The 19,478-nt window shown below is 49.1% G+C and overlaps 4 protein-coding genes across 5 annotated transcripts; 2 read left to right on the plus strand and 2 right to left on the minus strand.

Annotated features, from left to right (window-relative positions):
• Positions 1-4,139: 4,139 nt before the first annotated feature.
• LOC122368975 (translation initiation factor eIF-2B subunit gamma-like) lies at positions 4,140-7,366 on the minus strand. Of its 2 annotated transcripts, XM_043343316.1 has the most exons (4): positions 7,285-7,366; positions 6,066-6,868; positions 5,382-5,720; positions 4,140-5,058 (listed from the first exon to the last, which is right to left on the minus strand). In XM_043343316.1, the coding sequence occupies exons 2-4, from the start codon at positions 6,798-6,800 to the stop codon at positions 4,744-4,746; spliced, it is 1,389 nt and encodes a 462-aa protein (XP_043199251.1). In that variant the 5' UTR covers positions 6,801-6,868; positions 7,285-7,366; the 3' UTR covers positions 4,140-4,743. The 2 variants fall into 2 exon arrangements, with proteins under 2 accessions (XP_043199251.1, XP_043199252.1); XM_043343317.1 differs by having other exon boundaries at positions 6,066-7,347.
• A 251-nt stretch (positions 7,367-7,617) lies between these two features.
• On the plus strand, positions 7,618-14,072 carry LOC122368970 (cytochrome c oxidase assembly protein COX11, mitochondrial-like). The gene is made up of 5 exons (XM_043343312.1): positions 7,618-7,838; positions 11,097-11,372; positions 11,836-11,988; positions 12,267-12,434; positions 13,609-14,072. Exons 1-5 carry the CDS (start codon positions 7,833-7,835, stop codon positions 13,753-13,755), a joined length of 750 nt encoding a protein of 249 aa, XP_043199247.1. The 5' UTR covers positions 7,618-7,832; the 3' UTR covers positions 13,756-14,072.
• On the plus strand, positions 9,437-10,546 carry LOC122368971 (mitochondrial import inner membrane translocase subunit TIM14-like). The gene has a single exon (XM_043343313.1). It carries the CDS (start codon positions 9,575-9,577, stop codon positions 9,920-9,922), a length of 348 nt encoding a protein of 115 aa, XP_043199248.1. The 5' UTR covers positions 9,437-9,574; the 3' UTR covers positions 9,923-10,546.
• A 3,082-nt stretch (positions 14,073-17,154) lies between the features above and the next one.
• On the minus strand, positions 17,155-18,851 carry LOC122368972. Its single transcript, XM_043343314.1, has 3 exons — positions 18,763-18,851; positions 18,056-18,505; positions 17,155-17,672 (listed from the first exon to the last, which is right to left on the minus strand). The coding sequence occupies exons 1-3, from the start codon at positions 18,769-18,771 to the stop codon at positions 17,382-17,384; spliced, it is 750 nt and encodes a 249-aa protein (XP_043199249.1). The 5' UTR covers positions 18,772-18,851; the 3' UTR covers positions 17,155-17,381.
• Between the last annotated feature and the right edge of the window lie 627 nt (positions 18,852-19,478).

Raw genomic sequence — 19,478 nt, forward strand, 5'->3', positions numbered from 1 at the left:
AAACTTTTAGTACCCTCGCATTGATCAATTTTACATCTATCCTAAAAATTAAATGACCCTGACCCAAATGACCTTTGACCTGTGGCCTACTTTCCGAGACCATGTTTGGCCAGAATCGCGATTCGGCGTATATTATTGGCTCGCATTAGTCGCGCGTTTGCAAGCTTTTCGTGGTTTCAAACGTTCAAACATGTGATTTGATGTCGCTCCCATGCATTAGGGTGAATGTCAAGGTCACTTGAAGGTCAGGTCAGGTCATTGACCTTTGGTGACCTCGGTTCACTTTTTCGAGTTTAACATGTTTCTAGGTTAGTTTTTTTTTTTGCTGAATTAGAATTTAGCAACCATTTGAACACTTACGAAGTAGTTTTGGTGCCTTCGTAACATTTTACGAAGCTGTCAAGAGGCGGTTGACACGTACTACGACTACCCACGTCACGACCCCTACAGGTTGACCTAACCTGACCTGACCCGACCTGGTCTAAATGCTTAAAAACATAATCTATGATCAAAACTAACCCGATCTTCGTGATCATCACCCCGAAAAACCCCATAGCAGCCACACTTAACGACTTCCTAACACGATTTTCTTTGGGTCATTGACCTGACCTGGAAGGTCAACCGATGACCTAGGGTTTTTCCACGAAGCTCAATCTCGATCAGGGGCCAAACGCGAGGGGGGGTCGTACCAACCCCCCTTGTGCCGTCGAAGGACGCAAAATGGCCTGTGCCGGCGAGGGTTAAAGGTTCCAGGTTACGCTGGAGTAGCGAACGTTCCCACGAAGTCGCACGGCGACCCACCAGTCAGGTTTACCTGTTTAGGGACATTATCCTCCCCCTCCTATACTTCGAACAAGGTTACGACGTGTTTCCAGCCGCCTGTTTTGTTTACCCTGGTCGGTACTCCCGTGCGCTCGCACCCGGGAAGTTACGTAATATGCTGGGTCGTCCTGTACAGTACGGTACCGCCGGAGGGGAGGGAACGAGGGCGCGATCTCGTGTATGCTCACGTGCCGCGTGTCTACCACGATCCCAACTGCAACGCGTGCCAGCCACGCGTGCGTGTGAAAGTATGAATGCGAGAGTGAGAAACCGCCGATGGAAAATTTCCTTCCATTGTCCTTCACATAAAGTATCACGTTTGAGCATCAGATGCGGGTTGGTGTTTACAGTCATTGATCACCGTTTTAAAGCCTGTTTCTGATCAGGAACCCGGCTTACCACTCATACCAGATCTTGCCAGAGTTTTATTCCATACGTGTACTACTCAACATCGATTACTTATGCGATACGATTGCTGACGAAGATACCTATACAAATCGAAAAGTTCCAATGAGCCAATGCACTTTGTGGAGTACCTAAGCCCATTTTTAAACCTTTCCTAATATTGCGCTTATCCTACGTGAAAAGAACAATAAGAGGCACCGGAGAGAACCAACGCATTGTGCCTTCTTCCATCGCCCGGATGTTTACACCCTACATCGTTACCAGGGGAGGGCACGAGGGCACGGTCTCGTGCACTTGCCCTGGCCGCTGGCCGCGTGAGGTCTCAGGTCTGTAGTTTTTCGGGTCGGGGCCGGCCAAGAAACGATGTCTGGACGACTTGTACGAAGCCTGTCGAGCATAATGGTGGGAGGAACGCATGGACCAAAGTCCTTGACCGCATCAAGAACTGCGGCATATGGAATTACGCAGCCAAACGCAGCGCTTTTTATTATATACATCTGCGCTCTTGTTAGGCGGAGATGCTAGCTCCCGGGGCCGTGGTGTTTTCCATAGACTGGGAAACGGCATCGAATGCATGGTCACAAACACGGTCGAATGGCTTAGATTTAGAGTGCGAGCGATTACGAGTGAGCACGAAAAGGGCCTTTTTATAGCATATACCGACAAATCGAAATGTATGAGACTTGCGGGCGCCGCGCTACCCAGTCTACCTGTAACATAGGTAAAGATTTCCGTTGCCGTCTATGTGTTTAAAATACGGTCTTCAATGACGGAAAATTCTAATATTTTACTCCGAATTATACTGCTCTTAGTGTATCGTTTGTGATCATTTAGGTGACCGCCACGACACGTGCCACGTGCCAGATTAGCGGTGTCAATTTTGTTCCACTTACAATGACTCTTTAATGAATGGATGGCTGGGTCGACTGCTTTACAATTCGTCGTATCGTTGGGGCACTCCTCACAATGCATTTCCATTCGAAGGACGGCTGGAGCGGAGCACACTACACCCGGAGGGACAGCAGCGACCGTTTCCACTTCTCAGTAACGATTAGGCTGATGGCGCTCAAAGCTGGTAGGCACACCGTTGGTGACAAAACATCCGTAAGTCTCGCCACCGTTCCGTCCGTGTTTAGTCGCCTAGAGAGCTACCACCGCTTACCTATAGCGAAACACCGCCGGTGAAGGGATCTATGAATGGATGGGGGCTAGGCCGAGAGAGAGAGAGAGAGAGAGAGAGAGAGAGAGAGAGAGAGAGAGAGAGAGAGAGAGAGAGAGAGAGAGAGAGAGAGAGAGAGAGAGAGAGAGAGAGAGAGAGAGAGAGAGAGAGAGAGAGAGAGAGAGAGAGAGAGAGAAGGAGAGGAGGAGAGGAGAGAGGAGAGAGGGAGAGGGAGAGGGAGAGGGAGAGAGAGAGAGAGAGAGAGGGGGGGGACAGAAGAGGACGAAGAGACCGATGAACCCCAGAGCTCAGGGGAGAGGATTGATTGATGGACGGAGTGATGGAGGAATAGAAGGGAACTGGGGAGCTGACGTGGGGCCGTGCCGCGCAAACTCGTCAACAGGAGGGGGCACCGAACAATAGAGCAGCTGTCCGTGTCAGGCGCACAGCCAGGAATAGGGTGAGGTGGATGACATTGGCTGTGCTGAACTCAGATGCCTGTACAGTGTACAATCTGCGTGCATGGCATGCATAAATACCGAAAATACTAGTCACGATACACGTCACGAGCTGTGGAGCGTTGCAGAGTGAACGTCTCAGCAGCACCGGTGCATCGTGCAGTGAATAAAAAGCAGCCCGGGAAGCGGATAAATGCGCATCTTATATAAGACCTGCCTTTCACACCCATCCGACCCCATAGCGACAAATACTCCGGCAGTGGGAGAGCCTCTCCGGGAGGAGAGAGAGAGAGAGAGAGAGAGAGAGAGAGAGAGAGAGAGAGAGAGAGAGAGAGAGAGAGAGAGAGAGAGAGAGAGAGAGAGAGAGAGAGAGAGAGAGAGAGAGAGAGAGAGAGAGAGAGAGAGAGAGAGAGAGAGAGAGAGAGAGAGAGAGAGAGAGAGAGAGAGAGAGAGAGAGAGAGAGAGAGAGAGAGAGAGAGAGAGAGAGAGAGAGAGAGAGAGAGAGAGAGAGAGAGAGAGAGAGAGAGAGAGAGAGAGAGAGAGAGAGAGAGAGAGAGAGAGAGAGAGAGAGAGAGAGAGAGAGAGAGAGAGAGAGAGAGAGAGAGAGAGAGAGAGAGAGAGAGAGAGAGAGAGAGAGAGAGAGAGAGAGAGAGAGAGAGAGAGAGAGAGAGAGAGAGAGAGAGAGAGAGAGAGAGAGAGAGAGAGAGAGAGAGAGAGAGAGAGAGAGAGAGAGAGAGAGAGAGAGAGAGAGAGAGAGAGAGAGAGAGAGAGAGAGAGAGAGAGAGAGAGAGAGAGAGAGAGAGAGAGAGAGAGAGAGAGAGAGAGAGAGAGAGAGAGAGAGAGAGAGAGAGAGAGAGAGAGAGAGAGAGAGAGAGAGAGAGAGAGAGAGAGAGAGAGAGAGAGAGAGAGAGAGAGAGAGAGAGAGAGAGAGAGAGAGAGAGAGAGAGAGAGAGAGAGAGAGAGAGAGAGAGAGAGAGAGAGAGAGAGAGAGAGAGAGAGAGAGAGAGAGAGAGAGAGAGAGAGAGAGAGAGAGAGAGAGAGAGATCTACCGCACACTCACAATCACTTATTTTACCAGCACTTAACACTTAAAGCAAAATACCATTTTGCCCTGTAGTGTACCTTATTTACGATGACATACGTAGTCCAGACAAATCGTGGTTGTGCATCGATAATACACATACATATGGTCACTAAACGTGCGTTTCTTGCGAAAAATAGGCATTGCTAAGAGGTCGCAAATGTGTTCCACACCAGTTTCAACGTTTCAACACGACAAAAGAGACAGCCAAAGCGACATAAGAAACAGTTTGTATTTTAGCAACACATTCCATGGTTGAAATTGCTCACAGACTACCTGAAATGTTGTCCTGTAGCTTCTGGTCTGGAAGTCACAAAGAACCATAGACACAGGTTTATACCAGCCCTGCATCAATTGATAGGTCCAACGTCCAGCGAATAGTGGCAAATTCCGTCACCCGCCGCCACCAAACAAGCACCAAATATCTCCGCAGTCTGAGACAATAACCTCGGGTTTTTCAGGCATCACGGAGCTGACGAAACACGTTACATCCTGAGCAAAACAGGATTTTACCAGGACCGTGGACCGGCAGAGCCACCAGCCAGCGGCTTCAATGGCAGTATGTATTACCGCTTTGTGAAACACAAGACACGCGTGCTGCCATCTGCAGTCCGACGATGGAAGTATAAGTGTTCAAACTCGCCACGGGGAAGGCCGCAGCTATCTATCCTCGATTTACCACGCCGAAGATGAACACCCCAGCGTCACAGATAGCCAACTCCACTCACACTCAACAAGCTCTCCACTGATAACTCATCCCCTACCTCCTCTCTCCAGCCACAACAATTCCATAACCACATCTCTCCCTCCGTCTTCCCTCAATAGACCTCCATATGACCGCTCTGCTGCGACACAACCTCCCTGTTCTTCTTTACACCCGCTTCCACCACCTGATTCACCCCCACCAGACAGTCACTCAGCTGGGCGCCCGCCTCCGCCGTGCTACTATTCATCAGGATACAGTTAGACAGAACACAATCCTCGTGAACGGTCACATGATCCATGAGCACGCAGTCGACGAGGCGGACGCGCGGTCCAAGCGAGCAGTGCCGGCCGACCACTGAGCGCTGGATGTGACTCCGCTCAGAGAGCGACGAGCCCTCGCCCACTACAGAGTCGTCACTCAGCTGCACCTGGGGAGAAGGGCGGGGCAGAGTGAGAGGTAGGTAGAGGGTAGTGAGAGGCGGTGAGAGGCGCGTAAGCGGGCAGGGAGCAGTGAGAAGCGGACAGGGGCGGTGTGAGAGGGCAGGGAACGCTGCAATACGGGCGATTACTTTAATCTTCAATGACTCTCCCGCAGCCCAAACATACAGCAACACCAAAACGAAAAGCTGATTACTCCCCCCCCCAGGCTCAGCCACCCCCAACTTTCGGCTCGCATTTCAAGAAATCACCTTGCCGCTATCGGCCATTTTCCGGGCAGTGTTTCTCAGCCCAACCCAGCGCCCTGCCTTACCTTTCCGCTCGGTATGTTGGCCTGGGGGTGGAGCCGGGGCGGCCGCTCGCCCGGCAGTGTCTCCCAGAGGCGCGTCACGGCCCGGTTCGCCGCCAGATACGCCGCGGTTGTGTTCACACGCCACGTCAGTGCGTGCGTCGTCACCGCGAAGCAGCTGGTGCGACCCACGTCCTCCGCCTCGACCGGAGCGGCGAAGCGGGCCGTCAGCGAGGCGAAGCGCGGCTGACGTAGGTAGGTGTTAGCGGAGTGGACCGCCGCCGGGGCCGGGGCGGGGGCGGGGGCGGGGGCGGTGTCGTCGCAGGGCTGCACGCGAGGACGACGATACTGGGCCCGGATCACCTGCAGGGAGAGACAAAGAGGTCACAAAAGTTAGATTAGGGACTTTGATAGAATAAATCGGTGAGATCGGTCACAATCAGTATTACATACGACGGATAGTAATCACAATATGTTGACAACACAAGACCTTGAAGAAAGGACGTGCTCGTCACATATGATTCAGCGGCTTCACAAAAGTGGCTTAGTTACCACGACGTCTGATGGCTTAACACATGTAAAACAATCGTTATACTTGCTGTTATATCTTCAAACAATATATCCCAAGGCGTAATAAATCAAACTTGACTGAAACATCTCCCAATAGTTGAAGACTGCAAGAGATCCACAAACGCTCGCGCTACGTACCTGCGGCACCACCTCTCCTTTCAGTGAGCTCAGCTGGGGACTCTTGTCCACAAAGTCGAGCAGTCCCGGCGCCAACAGGTAGAGGTGAGCGTCCAGCAGGTCCCTCCTGACCAGCAGTTTCGGGTGCCGGCGCAGCACAGCCAGTCGCAGCTCCACCTCCTCCTCAAAGTCAGCCTCTGAGGCGAGCAGACAGAGGCGCTGCTCGGGTCCGGCCAGGCCCACCAGGTCCCGCTCGGGTTTGTGACGCGACTTGGGCCCGGGCGCGATCACCGCCGCCGGCGAGACGGTCGGGTCGCCGGGCGCGGCAAACAGCGCCGTTAGCGCGGCGCCGCGCAGCAGGTGGGCGCTCAGCAGCTCGCGCAGCGCGCAGCCGGTCACCAGGTCACAGCTGAGCACCAGTAGCGGCTGGGTGGGGCGCAGGTGGTCGGCGGAGCGGAGGTGTCGCAGAGAGTCGGCCGTGCCGGGGTCCTCCCGACCCGGCACGGCGCACAGCTCGACATTAATCAGCAGGCCGTGTTTGGCTGGTATCTGGGCGATGTCGTTCTTGTGGTCTCGTAAAACGGCCTCTGACACCACCACCAGGGCTGACTGGATTCCGGCGTCCTGTACCAGCCGCAGCGGGTACCACAGCAGCGGTAGGCCACCCACGGGCAGCAGACACTTGGGCAGCTGGCAGGTGAGATCCACCATGCGAGAGCCCTTCCCAGCGGCCAGAATCACTGCCTTTGGCTCCATCTTCTGCCACTGGCTTCAGAGACGCACAGGTATAGGTAAATGAGGTTAAATGAGGTAGAAAGTGACGTCTGAAAAAAGGGTGACTTATCAAATCAAAATTAAAGTGCTTTGAAACGATGCCTCATTTATCTTAATTACTGCAGCTTTGTCCAAAACAGAGCCAGCTGAGCTTTCACTTTGCCTCTGGAGTTGGCTCAGTGTTAAGTGTGCATCCCTTAACAAACAGCCAACGTCTGCAGAGATACTTTACAGGAAGTTAACATCCAGGGAGCTAACAGCAGAGCTTGCTGGAAAATTACCAAAGAAGCAATAAAGCCATGCCTTGTTTTGACAGTTCAAATTAATAGATGACGGGGCATTGGAATGAGCGGATGTCCATCATAACCGATTCCAGTGTTGAAAAAAGATAAGTACGAGAGCCATCAGCCAATAGATGAAAAAGTGCGCAAACAGTAACCATAAAGCAAACAAGCCTGATTCTCACAGAAATCAAAATACACATGCACCCTCCCCGGCACGCAGGCAAGCATCGAGCCAGAGCCAAGACAGAGCCAAGATCGGAACACATGCGCATCTTTCACTCCAAAACTGATGTTATTCAGAAGGCTACCAAATTAAGGAAATTTCTGGTTTCCTTCGTTTCAATGTATTATTGTTTTGATATTTCCTACTGATAAAAAGCTAGATTACTCATTTCTGTCAAATAATTTACATGAAACTTTCTGCAAATTTAATCCAATGAAGCAAATGATGACTATCACAGTACATGTAAAATATTATTTTGACCAGCATGTAAAAATACAATTACGGACAAGTAGTGCGCCATTTCATATCAGGCTACCATATATTCACTGTTGCGGTTGCGTAACAAATGAAATGCAACGTGCGGGAGGGATACAATATTTTATTTATTAATTTTGAGTACTAAATTGTGCTTTCAATAAGAGCCTCAAAGACGACGATAATAATCTCGCTGTCCTTGAGTTTCGACATGTTAAGTTGAGAACTGATCGGAGACTCAATTTACATCGTATGCTGGTAAGTTCTCGCTTGACGACCGGGTGGTTGATCTAACATTTCAACATTTGATTTCCTGCCAGTAGACTGCAACATCTTACCATCAAACACTAAAAAAAGTGTCTTAACACCTCTGCACAGGGCCTCAGCATTATCTGGATTCAGTCAGCTGGCTGGCCAGCTTCCATGACCATATACACGGAAGTATGACGCCTGCTTTACGACACAACTACCTAGATATTTAATCTTTTGTGTCTGGCATTGATATGTAACAAGTTCTGCTAGCGCCATCATACGGCAACAGCCGGCAAATAATCCAGTTGTAACTGCAGATCCTCAGCACGGCGCACCAAACTGCGAGCTTGGAAGTTAGAGGGCAGGGCCAACGCAACAAGCTCAGCTTATTCGTAGTGGGAGCTCTGCCCTTGTGAATCCTTCCATTCAAAAGTTAGCACTAAGTTTATTTTAAAAATTCAAAGCTAGCATAACCTAACCTAGCCTAGGATGTTTGCATTCAGCAGAAAAATTACAAAGTTAGGTAGTCTATAAAGATGTCACTTATAACTGGGCACACTTCGCACATGACACCCCTCACAAAGAAGAATAGTCAGATTCATGAGGACCTCGACTAGATAGGTTTCCAAGGGCAGTTGGCCTATCCCAATTCCATACTTTTTAAGTAAGTAAAAGCCTGTTGTTATTTCTTGGCCTCTCATTGGTCCAACTGGTCTGTTAGTATTGCATTAATATTGACTTTGATATAAGTGTTATTTTTTCTCCAAAAAGTGATGGAAAATCAGAAATAACTATGTAAAAATACCTCACTATCCTGAATTTTCATGTATGTTTCCATGCCACTCAACTTTTATTTACAAACAATGTTTGCTTATATTTTACAAACTATTTGTTTTTATTACATGCACACCACCATTTTCTGTCTGTTTGAGTCTCATCCAGAAATCCAACCAAGTTTTAGACTTAAGGATGAGAGGGGAGGAGAGTAGTGGTGGTGAGAATTGGTATTGGGATGAGCTTAGAGAAGCGTGAATGACAGAAACATTTTTTATGAGAGGAGGTTAGGTGAGTTTAAAGGAAGTCAGAGCAACCATGGAGACAGACTTCATCTTTTACATTTAAGTCAGACCATGTATTCTATAGCATCTTTGCCAATATTTTGCAGTTAACACACTTGAATATAATTACAGTGGTTACAAAACAAGCTGGGTAATGTTGTTGATCGATTCTGAAGGGACTTTTTGTGTGGTTGCTTATATTTTAATGACCTCTCCCAATTCCCAGTCCCATTAATATTGATGGGTTACTAATGAACATGGTTATTATAATTAATAGATGTAACAATCAATACCTATATTTTATATATCACCAGGCTACATCATGCAGAGACACTGGTTATTTTTTTTTATAGAAAAAGTTTGCACATACCACACATATTCCAGGGTTGGAATCACTTGTGAGACTTTTTCCTTTGATTTAATGGATAAGCTCTGACCATGACCGAACAAATGTCAATTGTTGAAGCAATGAACTCAAATTTTGCCAGAATTAATTGGTAAATAAAATCACCATAGAAATCACAATGATTCCAACCCTGCTTTCAGAGTGAGTAAGCTGAGCTGCTGAGGAGTTTCATTCGTGAGCCCGCGCCGCCACCTGCCGGCCACCTCAGCCTGGCTGACCGGTCGCCGAAGCACGCTCGTCTGCCGCCGCCACTGCGCTCTGCCTCTCTCCCCTCGGCCATGGCCAGCTCAATGATCGTAGCCGGTCTCGGCCTGGCCACAGTGGGGTTCGCCGGGCGCTACCTACTCCGCGCGATGCCGGGCGCCGCCAAACAGTTCAACGAAGCCATCAAAAACCTCCCCAAGATGGACGCCAACAGCCGCTACTACCGCGGCGGCTTCGAGACGAAAATGTCACGCCGCGAGGCGAGTCTCGTGCTGGGGGTGTCTCCGAGCGCTAACGCCAAGCGTATCAAGGATGCGCACAAGCGGATCATGTTGTTGAATCATCCGGATCGCGGCGGATCACCGTACCTAGCGGCCAAAATCAACGAGGCCAAAGATGTGATCGAGTCGGGAAAGGCGTGACGGGCGCATCTGGCGCCGACGAGCGGTGGTAGACACGGGAGTAGGTCCGCAGAGTACCTACGTGGGGGTGCTGCGGGGACTTGAGTGTGCGGTTGGTGGGAGGTGTGTTGGCAGTTACTGGCAGTGGCTGCGAAGTGGGAAGAACTGATAAATTGTGATGCCCACCCAGGCTCATGGTGGTAAAGTGACAAAGTGATGTGCTTAATTTGGTCAGTGTACTCTGCAAAAGTGATGAGTGTGGTATAGCACACAGACGTTTTATAAACAACAGTCAAAAGAAGCACCATTTAGCCTCAATTTCCGATTTATTTTTGGGCGATCCGATGAACCTGATGACGTTCCGTGGCGATAAAATTGTAGTTGCATCTGTGTCCGGCATCCTGTTATCAAGTGACGGTAACCTCTGATCGAACGTGTGCCCCGGTCACTGCTGCCCATGTGTTGATTCTAACGCTGCCCCCGAGTGTGCTAACTGTGGTGCTGGTTTTGACCTCCGTGTTGCTGATATTCACTGCAGCTGGAGGGTGTTACCGAAACCAGTAGAAGTATGTATTTTGTGGTGTTGAAAAGCAATTGGTGCTGTTTTGTATGCATCAGTAAGCGCAATAAATGATGCACATCTGACTGTCCGTGATCTGAACAGAGCTCAGAACAGTGTCGTAAAACAGTCTCGTGTAAAACAGTCCTCAGATTTAGCCATTGCTGGAAATGGGGAGAGCACGACGAAATACGAATAGGCGCCACTAAACATGGTGTAAATCATTTTAGCTGATTGACTAATGACTGTCACGTCACTGACATCTTCAGCCAACGACAGATGTCTTATACGCGCCTCTGAGCACTACACAGTATGTACATACACTATCTACGAGGTACTTACTCTTGAGCGCCGACAATGACCGCAGTTCGGGCGCCCTGAACCCCAAATCATCATCACTTGTCGAATTCAGTGGCACCAGCGTAATTACAAATTTCAACATCCAGCACGCAGGGGACCTTTCCTACCACAACTGCTTCATCAAACCCTCTTTTTCTCCTCTGCCCTGAGGCTTGGGCGGACTTCTTGAGGTTATGATTATCTTGCTGGACAGTGTTCGTGGTCTTCGGCATAGTCATCAGGGTAGTCTTCATCAGCCAGTGTCATTAAGCTCAGAGTCGCTCCTCTCTTCCTCAGACGATGGTGGTCTCCAGCCTGCTCCGTCCTCTGGCGGTGGCCGCCGCCCGGCCCCCGCTCTGCTCCGCCTGTCGGCAGCTGCTGCGATCCGGTGACGTCACGCCGCGTCAGCTGCTGCTGCGTGACGTCACCATCCGTCAGCTGACCGGCGGCGGGTCGGGTCAGCAGCAGCGCAGCCGCCGGCTCAGGTCGACGCTCTACTATGTGACGGCCATGGGTGTGCTGGTTGGAGGTCTGAGCTACGCCGCTGTGCCGCTCTATAGGATATTCTGTCAGGTTCGTGTGGGGAAAAATGAAAATGTGAAGCCTGAAGGGAATGGGGTAACGAGTGTATGGTGTTAGGACCCATAGAGGGAGATAGTAAAGCGTGTGGAAGAGGTAAAATGCATTTTTGTCTCAGGAGCAGGCCCACCGCGTGTGAGCCAGCTCCTAAGGAGCTACTCACGTCGAATCAAGGGGACCGTTTAGCTCAAATCAAGGGGTTGGAGGCGTCTGTAAGAGAAGGATTTGATTGTCCTCCAATTTCCGAATCCCAAGTCCCTCAAATGCAATCCTGATTCGTCTTCCTAATATTTTTTAGTTTCCCTGGGTGGCTAGATTTGACGACCTTACCTGTCGAAAGTGTGACCCTCCCTCCTTACCTTTCTGACACGTGACCCGATTGGCTGTTCTAACCCTTGTCGTAACCTAACGTTGTGACCCTTGTGACCTCCGACCCCTGACCCTGATTCCCCTCCAGGCGTACGCGTACGGCGGCACCACCCAGGGTCACGACGCTGAGAAGGTGCTGACCATGAAGAAGGTGGAGGATCGCGAGCTGACGATCCGCTTCAACGCTGACACCGCCAGTAGCATGACCTGGAGCTTCCGGCCGCAGCAGCGCGAGATCAAGGTCAGGGGCGGGGCGGCTGGGGTCAGAGGTGGGTTGATTAAGGTCAGATGTTAGGTTCAGGGATGGGACGGATCAGCTCAGAGGTTGAGTTCAAGGGGTGGATTGAATCAGGTCAGAGCGTAAGGCCAGGGATGGTAGACCAAGTTCAAGAGCTAAGTCGCAAATTATGATTTGGGACATGATATCGTGCTTGGCATTGTTGGAGAGCAAAGAAAGCCTCTCCGCTCGGTGTGAGTCGCTTCTCCTCCTCTGCTGACTCCCTCCCCCCTCTCTCCCAGGTCCGTCCGGGCGAGACGGCGCTGGCGTTCTACACCGCCACAAACCCCACCGATAGGCCCATTGACGGCATCGCCACGTATAACGTGGTGCCGTTCGAGGCGGGCGCCTACTTCAACAAGATCCAGTGCTTCTGCTTTGAGGAGCAGCGGCTTAACGCCAAGGAGCAGGTAAGGGAGGACTGGAGAAGTGTGTGTGTGGGTGGGGGGGGGGGGATGAGGGAGGGTTTGGTTGTGAGTGTGCTGGGAGCAAGCTGGGAGTCCGCAGAAGGGTAATTATTGAAGAGGGTGGAGGTTCTCCCTTCCCATCCTACTATTTCACCATAAGTCGTGCGTCTTATTTTAAGCCAGAATTGGTCCTTTTTGCTAACCCATGGGACATGAGACCGGCTGGAACAGGCCACATAACCGCTCAATTAACGGTCACCTTGAAGGAGTCAGTCCCTATTAGAGCTGCCCTCGTCTAGAGCTGCCCTCCCCAGTCGCCTGGGTCTGGTGACCTTCAGTCCGGAACTCCCTGAACAGATAAGAGTGAGGAAGGATGACGATGGACTGGTCCGGAGGATGAACAGGACGGATTATATGTTGGTTTATTGTTTTATTTGGTTGGGTTACGCCCCTCCGCCATAGCGAGGCGATTTCAGAGCCGATAGTATGAAAGGAATCAGGGAGTTGTATGATTGTAATTAATAAATTAAATAGTGGTGACATTGGTCTGGGCGGGCATCCTGATGCGCCGGCGGGGCTAAGGCCAACACGATGGACAGGCTGACCAGCCCCGCTAAAAGTCACCCCGCCGCACGTGAGTCTGCTCCTGAGGAGCTATCTCACGTCGGGTGAAGGTGAACGTCCAGACCGATCAGGGGTCTGGGGCGTGGAGAAGGATTTGACTATACTGAGGGTAGATTGAGGCATCAAATGGTGGCTCTGTAATTGGCCTTTTCGCTGTTTGTTTGTTCTGTTTGTTTTGTTTGTTTTGTTGAGTTAGCCCTTTCGGTCTGACGAGACCATTTCAGAGCCGGAAGGATGATAGGAATTAGGGGGAGACATTGGTCTGGGCACTATCGACCAGCTCCCCTGACACAAATCGCACCCGGCTACCGGCTTGCTCCTGCGGGCCTGGTGGAGATGCCCATATCGGATAAAGTTGCCTGTCCAGCCGGAGCAGGGGTTTGAGGCGAGGAGGAGAAAGATTTGCATGTCCTGACGATGGAACTGACGGAACGGTGATTTTTTTCGCTGTAATCTTCGAACGAGAGGACCCAGTGTCCAATGACCCTCAATATATCGTGGCTTTGATATTAAGAAACTCAGTGACTCTTAAACACATCTCATTCTTTTGCAGGTGGATATGCCCGTGTTTTTCTATATCGACCCAGAATTTGACGAAGATCCCCACATGGAAAATGTGAAAGAGATAACTCTTAGCTACACGTTCTTCGAGGCAAAGGACAGTATAAAGATGCCAGTGCCATCTTACGCCACCAAGTAGAACTAGCAGTGTACGACTCCTCCACTAGCTGTCAGGTGTGTGCTGTGTTCTGGGGCCACCGGTATTGGCGCTCGGTTTCTATGGAAACGTAAGTAAAAATTGGTGATTCTGATTTGGTTTTCATGGTAACCGAGCGCCAATACCGGTAGCGTCAATGCGCTGAAACAGGGCCCTGGTTGGCAAATTGTAGCTGTACATTTTTGTACAGTTCTAGAAGTGACAAAGTAGTGGGACTCTGGCGAAGCGAATGGTCAATTTTGTGACGGTTTACAAGAATATATCATGTGTGGTGAATTGAACATGAACTGTGATCGAGACTCTTGGTGTTTTCTTCTTTATTGGAGCCAGCCAAAATGAGACGACCTTGATGCGTAACGTATATAAGTGTCCACACTTCACACTGCTCAATAATTTCGTGGAGAGCCCATTTGTGTTTGTCAGCCTCTCCTATAAAATATTTTATTCTGACCTAGCATTCAGCTCTCCAACGAGCAAGGGAAACCGAAGCAATGCGCATCTCCAATTACATAGTGTTGGTCACTTTTTACCGACACATTTTGTCATAGCTCTGTAACGAGTGGATAAATATAGAGCCATCATTGTGTTCTAATCTCAACACATTTTACAAGAAGATAAGGTACTGTACTTCTATATCATTTGACAAACAAAAATGATATATAATATCGACTAGAGGTTAAGAGGTTTTAGAGGTTGAGATGAACAGTTTAGACGGAGTTTGGTGGGCTACTATGCTATCAATTCGGACCCGCAAAATTATTCCGAAGTTGTGTGCTAAAAATTAAACGGGGTGCTACTAATTGCACCTTACACATACAAAGCAGTGGAAATGTACCATCTTATCAATGGCGAGATCAATACTCAATATTCACGCACCACACAAATGGCTGTTTTATCCGGAATCCGGATCCATAACATAAATAAATACGCCAACATTCAATTACTGGCGGCTGGCTGCGAGCGCCAGGTCTTCGTAACATCAACATAAAAACGCATTCGGCTTACAATAAGTGGCCTCTTGTCGTTGGCTCAATATCTCGTCCTGACGTGTGCCTCGGGGCGTTAATATCCACATGGCGGGAGCATGACCTCTGCGAAATTCTAATAAGGCAAAAAAAAAACTGCTCCGACTTATCGACAAGAGAGGCATGCAGGTGATGCGTGCACAACGCACATAAAACCTGCATTGATTGCCCTCGCTGTGTGACCTTTTCAGCCAGATCTGTTCAGGATGCACAGTGTCGGTGCTGTATTAATGCTCCTGTCACAGTGTCACAGTATCGTTTTCCGGTTGGTCAGATATTGACCGCTTGTAACCGCGGCTGACGGGTCGAATCGGTCGACAGGGATTCGGTAGACGGCACATCGGCTTTATCAATCGGAAGAACGGCATCCGTTCAGACGTGCATTAGAGAATGTCCGTAGATCGTATACAGGGTTAATTGCTTACTGTACACTGGCAGCTTATTTTATGTCATTTTTGTGTCACTGTAACTGGACGAATGCCGTGATATTTGGTTAACACAATTATGACGGGGTGATTTTTACATTGAGCTGACCTATGACGTCATCGATGACCTCGAGGCAAATAAAATCAATTTTGAGCTTAGCATGTCCTGCAAGTTATAATCAAAACGATGAAAAACTCTGCAATTTATAGTAAAGATAAAAACCAGCTACAAGTTCAGCGTTATTTTAACGATATACGGCTTTCGGAGGACCTGGCCTGCGGTCGCTGGGACTGGAAATTTTCTGGACATCTTTTGAAGAAATGCTCAAAGGAGTGTCCTAAATTTGGTGGCGCTACGTGTCACCCTTTCTATGCTATCTCCGGAAGACTGTCATTCCGATGCCGCTAAATTATTCCAATTTTACCCTTATTTTGTAACGGGGTTTGTGACATGGTGACATGACCTAAAATGCTTAGGACTTCAGATTTTCAGAAAATGTGCCAAAAGGATGCCCCATAAAGTATGCCAAATTTGGCGGTGCTATGCGCGGGGGTTTTTGCGCTATCTGCGAAAACCCTTTTGGTGGCGAGGGGTGCATCATCCCCCCCCCCCCACCCCCAGGGACTGACAACCGGTTAAACTCAGTTCGAGTTCAGGCCAAGTTCAGGAGGTAAAATAAAGTCGTCAAATATGAAAATGCTTTTCAATTTAGCTCTGCTACGGCGTTCAAGCGTGATAAATGAGTTTTAGCCTAATCTCATCGTTCGTTAATCATCAAGCGCTCCATGAATTTCAAAATAAGTAACAACTTATTAGATGACTTAAAGCTCCAAATGCCAGCCGGTTTCTTTCCAAGTATTTTTGCTCGTATGGTTCGCACGCCTGTCTCCATCCGTTCGCCCCCCCCCCCCCCCTCCTCCCCACCCCTGCCCCGGTCCGTTCCCGGTCCGCATTATAGTGGGTGGCTATTGACCGGTCCAGTAGTGACCTCGCGCCGCAGATCGATGGCCACCACCTGTCTCGGTGGGGCGGGGAACAGGGTCGCACGGGGGCAAGGCACCCACGCTATGCTTCTTCATCAAAACGAATCAGTAGAGTGAGAACTTAAAGGCAAAATGAACTTTAAAGCACCCACCTAACTGGTCGCGTTGGCCACGTAACACCGAGTGGTGAGCAGTATTCGAATGTCTTAAAAATTAGTGATGCAAGCAAATGCTCATCATTTTTAGCTCTTCAGGTTACTTGTTCAGGTTACCAGAAGTCATCTGGAAGGTTTAGCCCCAAAAAGTAGCCGCCCTTGCATATACCTGCAATATCTCTATGAAGTTTTGTTTAACAATTTATGTAGAGAAAGCGACGATGAGCTGTTGCTTGGCAAGTTATACGCGGCAATGCTACTTAGCTGGCGTGAGGTGTTTGGCACATTTTTGGTGCGGCTGCGAGCGCACTCGATATCCTGCAGCCCTCGTTTTGTCACTAAAAAACTCAGCATGTGCACGTGCCACCTCAACTACATTTTGCACCTCATGTAGGTAAGGCAATCAATAATCAGACTAATTGGGTTGGGGTCGTATAGCGAGCCCGAGTACTGGGACAGATATCTTATTTCTTAAAAAAGCTGCACGTAACAGCTGCTCAGTACCACCGGTATAACAAAGTTTTGGGGGATTTCGTAATGTTTTCTGACCTTTGAATGCCTGCTTGCTGTGAATATCATGGCACCAGTCCAGTTAGCTGCGACCTACAGTGACTCTTCGACTGAGCTGTGAGTGCTTCCTAGTGAAAAATGCCCACTGCCCGAGCCAGTACAAAGAGTCAGGTGAAAAGCTCGGTCTGACATTAATGACAATTGACCAATCTGCTTGCGAACAATCCACCCCCCCCCCCCATATTATAAGATGTGAATGGAATAAAAAAAAAAAAGCTGGCATACGAAAGGTGATGGATTTATTTTCCGCTCATAGATAAATATAACACGAGAGCGTAGCTGTTACCCACAATGTGACTACACAACATATTTCTAGTAAAGCTATATTAAAATAACACGGTTTATACCGACTGCTTGCATAAACAACACGATTAAAACATAAACCAACAGCAACAGAGAAATACTTCACTAATCACCTGTAAGCAACTAGAATCCGACAGCTTTCATAGCTAGAAGAAGAACTGCCCTCCGTCCTTCCCAAATTTCTGCTGGTTGGCGCCGGCCCCACCTTCCTCAGCCCAGAAGAGCTCCGGGTGCTCCTGCCTCAGCTGGGCGTACTCGGGAATCTGAGCCGGCGCCACTGGCAGGTGGGCGGCCTGCGGCTGGAAGCCACCCTCGTTGGCCAGGTAGTCGACGCGGTAGGTGTTGCCGTCATCGCTGACGTATTCGAAGTGTCCCAGCTGGTCTATGGTGCCGGTCTCGGGCTGGGTCCCCGGCTGAATGCGGCCCGCCTCCTCCACCTAAAGGTCACGGGTAAAACGTTTTTTTTTTTTTTAGCGATTCATACAGGTGCTGTTACGGTTAAGCTGCCCACGGAGCTTCGAAGCTGCAAATTATTATCGGAATAAATAAATGACTGACGCATTGACTATCTTAGTGACTGACAAAATGATTCACGGACAGAATTAATGAACTAATGAATGAATACACAATCAACGAACAAAAATGGTGTAATGGGACATGCACCTGTCACCCAGCGGTATACAGAACATTAAGGTACATTTGATTGCAATGTAATCACAAAGTTGATTACAATGTAATCACCAAGTTATCGACAGGTCGGCGACCTGGTTTTCCCCAAGATTACTTTACGTTTTCCCCGCCGCTTTGTTGTTACCCTCACCTGCTGACCATTGCTGAGTTGGTAACTGTACTGGTAGTTTCCTGCCAGATCCTGATCAAAACTCTGCCGCAGCAGAATGACAGCTGGCTGCTCGCCATTGAGCGATGGCTGCAGTTTCACCTGCTGCTGTCGCCGTCCAAATACGGCGATGTTCTGGACCTGACCAAAGTTTTGGCGTAGGTTGCCGGACGGCTGTGGAATTGAACCGAAGGAGATTCTAGGTGTGCTTGAAGCGAAGTTTGTGCGGGATCCGGTGTCCCGGGCTGATCGGAGAGTGATCTGGGAGCTGGAGCCTCGGCTTTGGTCGGGATCTGTGGCGGGATTGATATTCTGGGTAGGTCTCGTGCCTGTACGGATAGTGGGGATGTAGTTCAGACTGCCGACTGATTGAGATTCTGGCTGAAACTGCGGGTCAGCCGCAGCGACCGCCAAAAGAAGAACACACGGAATCTGAAAATGAAACAAGTTTAAAGTTAACCTTTGGGCGTTTCATGCTGGAACGAACATTCACATTTAATGAGGTGAACAAAATCACAAGGTGTATCTTTGGGAATGATCATGATAAAACGTTATTGATTCTGACATACTTTATTGCTGTTAGCCGAATGCAAGTTCGAATATTCTAATGTGGCGCAAAACGCTTTATGTTTAAGTTTTAACGCAAGTAGAATCACTAAAATGTGCCAAATGATCCGTTAACTCCATACCAGCTGCATTGTCGTTTATCGAATCTCTCCGAGAAGGTACTGATGCCATTGCCGGCTACCCCACTGGCTTTTATAGTGGTTCGTGTTTGTCTTAGGTCTCGTACCACGACCTTATTTCGCAGGTTACTCTTCTTTCTTCCGTCTTCTCCGGGGGAACAACATCACCTCTCCCGTCTAACCGGTTGATTTGTTGAAATTTGTGCCACCTCGCACATTGCTGGTGCTGGCTGCACCTTCTTGACGTTTATGTTTGCTTTTCTCGGACAAAAAGTATCAAGTTGCAATAGGAGAGAGCGGTTGGATGGTTGTAACTAAGACTTCATTGGGGCTATGAGTTATGGGTTCCATTGTTGCTGATTGCTGTGGGAGAAGACGGTGAAAGTTTACGAGCGATTTGTCCATCAGCTCTATTTCTCATGCCCGACTGAGATGTGGTTTCGTCTTCTCTATTGAGCGCTAACCTCCGATGAAACTTCGAACTTGTTCGTGACGCTCATTGTGACCATATCACCTCTTTCTCTATTTTCCATCATCTTCCCTGAGTATGACATTTTTGTACTGGGTTGACTCTTAACTTATTAAGGTTTTGAGCGTACGTGTTAAATTTACTCGAAATCTTATGTTGGTAGGCACATCAAAAATATAACTTTTGCTGAAGGCTGCGCTTTCCATTAACGTCCAGAATCCTCAAATACCGTCGTAAATATGGGCCCGCA

The sequence above is a fragment of the Amphibalanus amphitrite genome, unplaced genomic scaffold (genome assembly GCF_019059575.1).
Source record: "Amphibalanus amphitrite isolate SeventyFive unplaced genomic scaffold, NRLGWU_Aamphi_draft 000993F_arrow, whole genome shotgun sequence".
NCBI classification, from domain to species: Eukaryota; Metazoa; Arthropoda; class Thecostraca; order Balanomorpha; family Balanidae; genus Amphibalanus; species Amphibalanus amphitrite.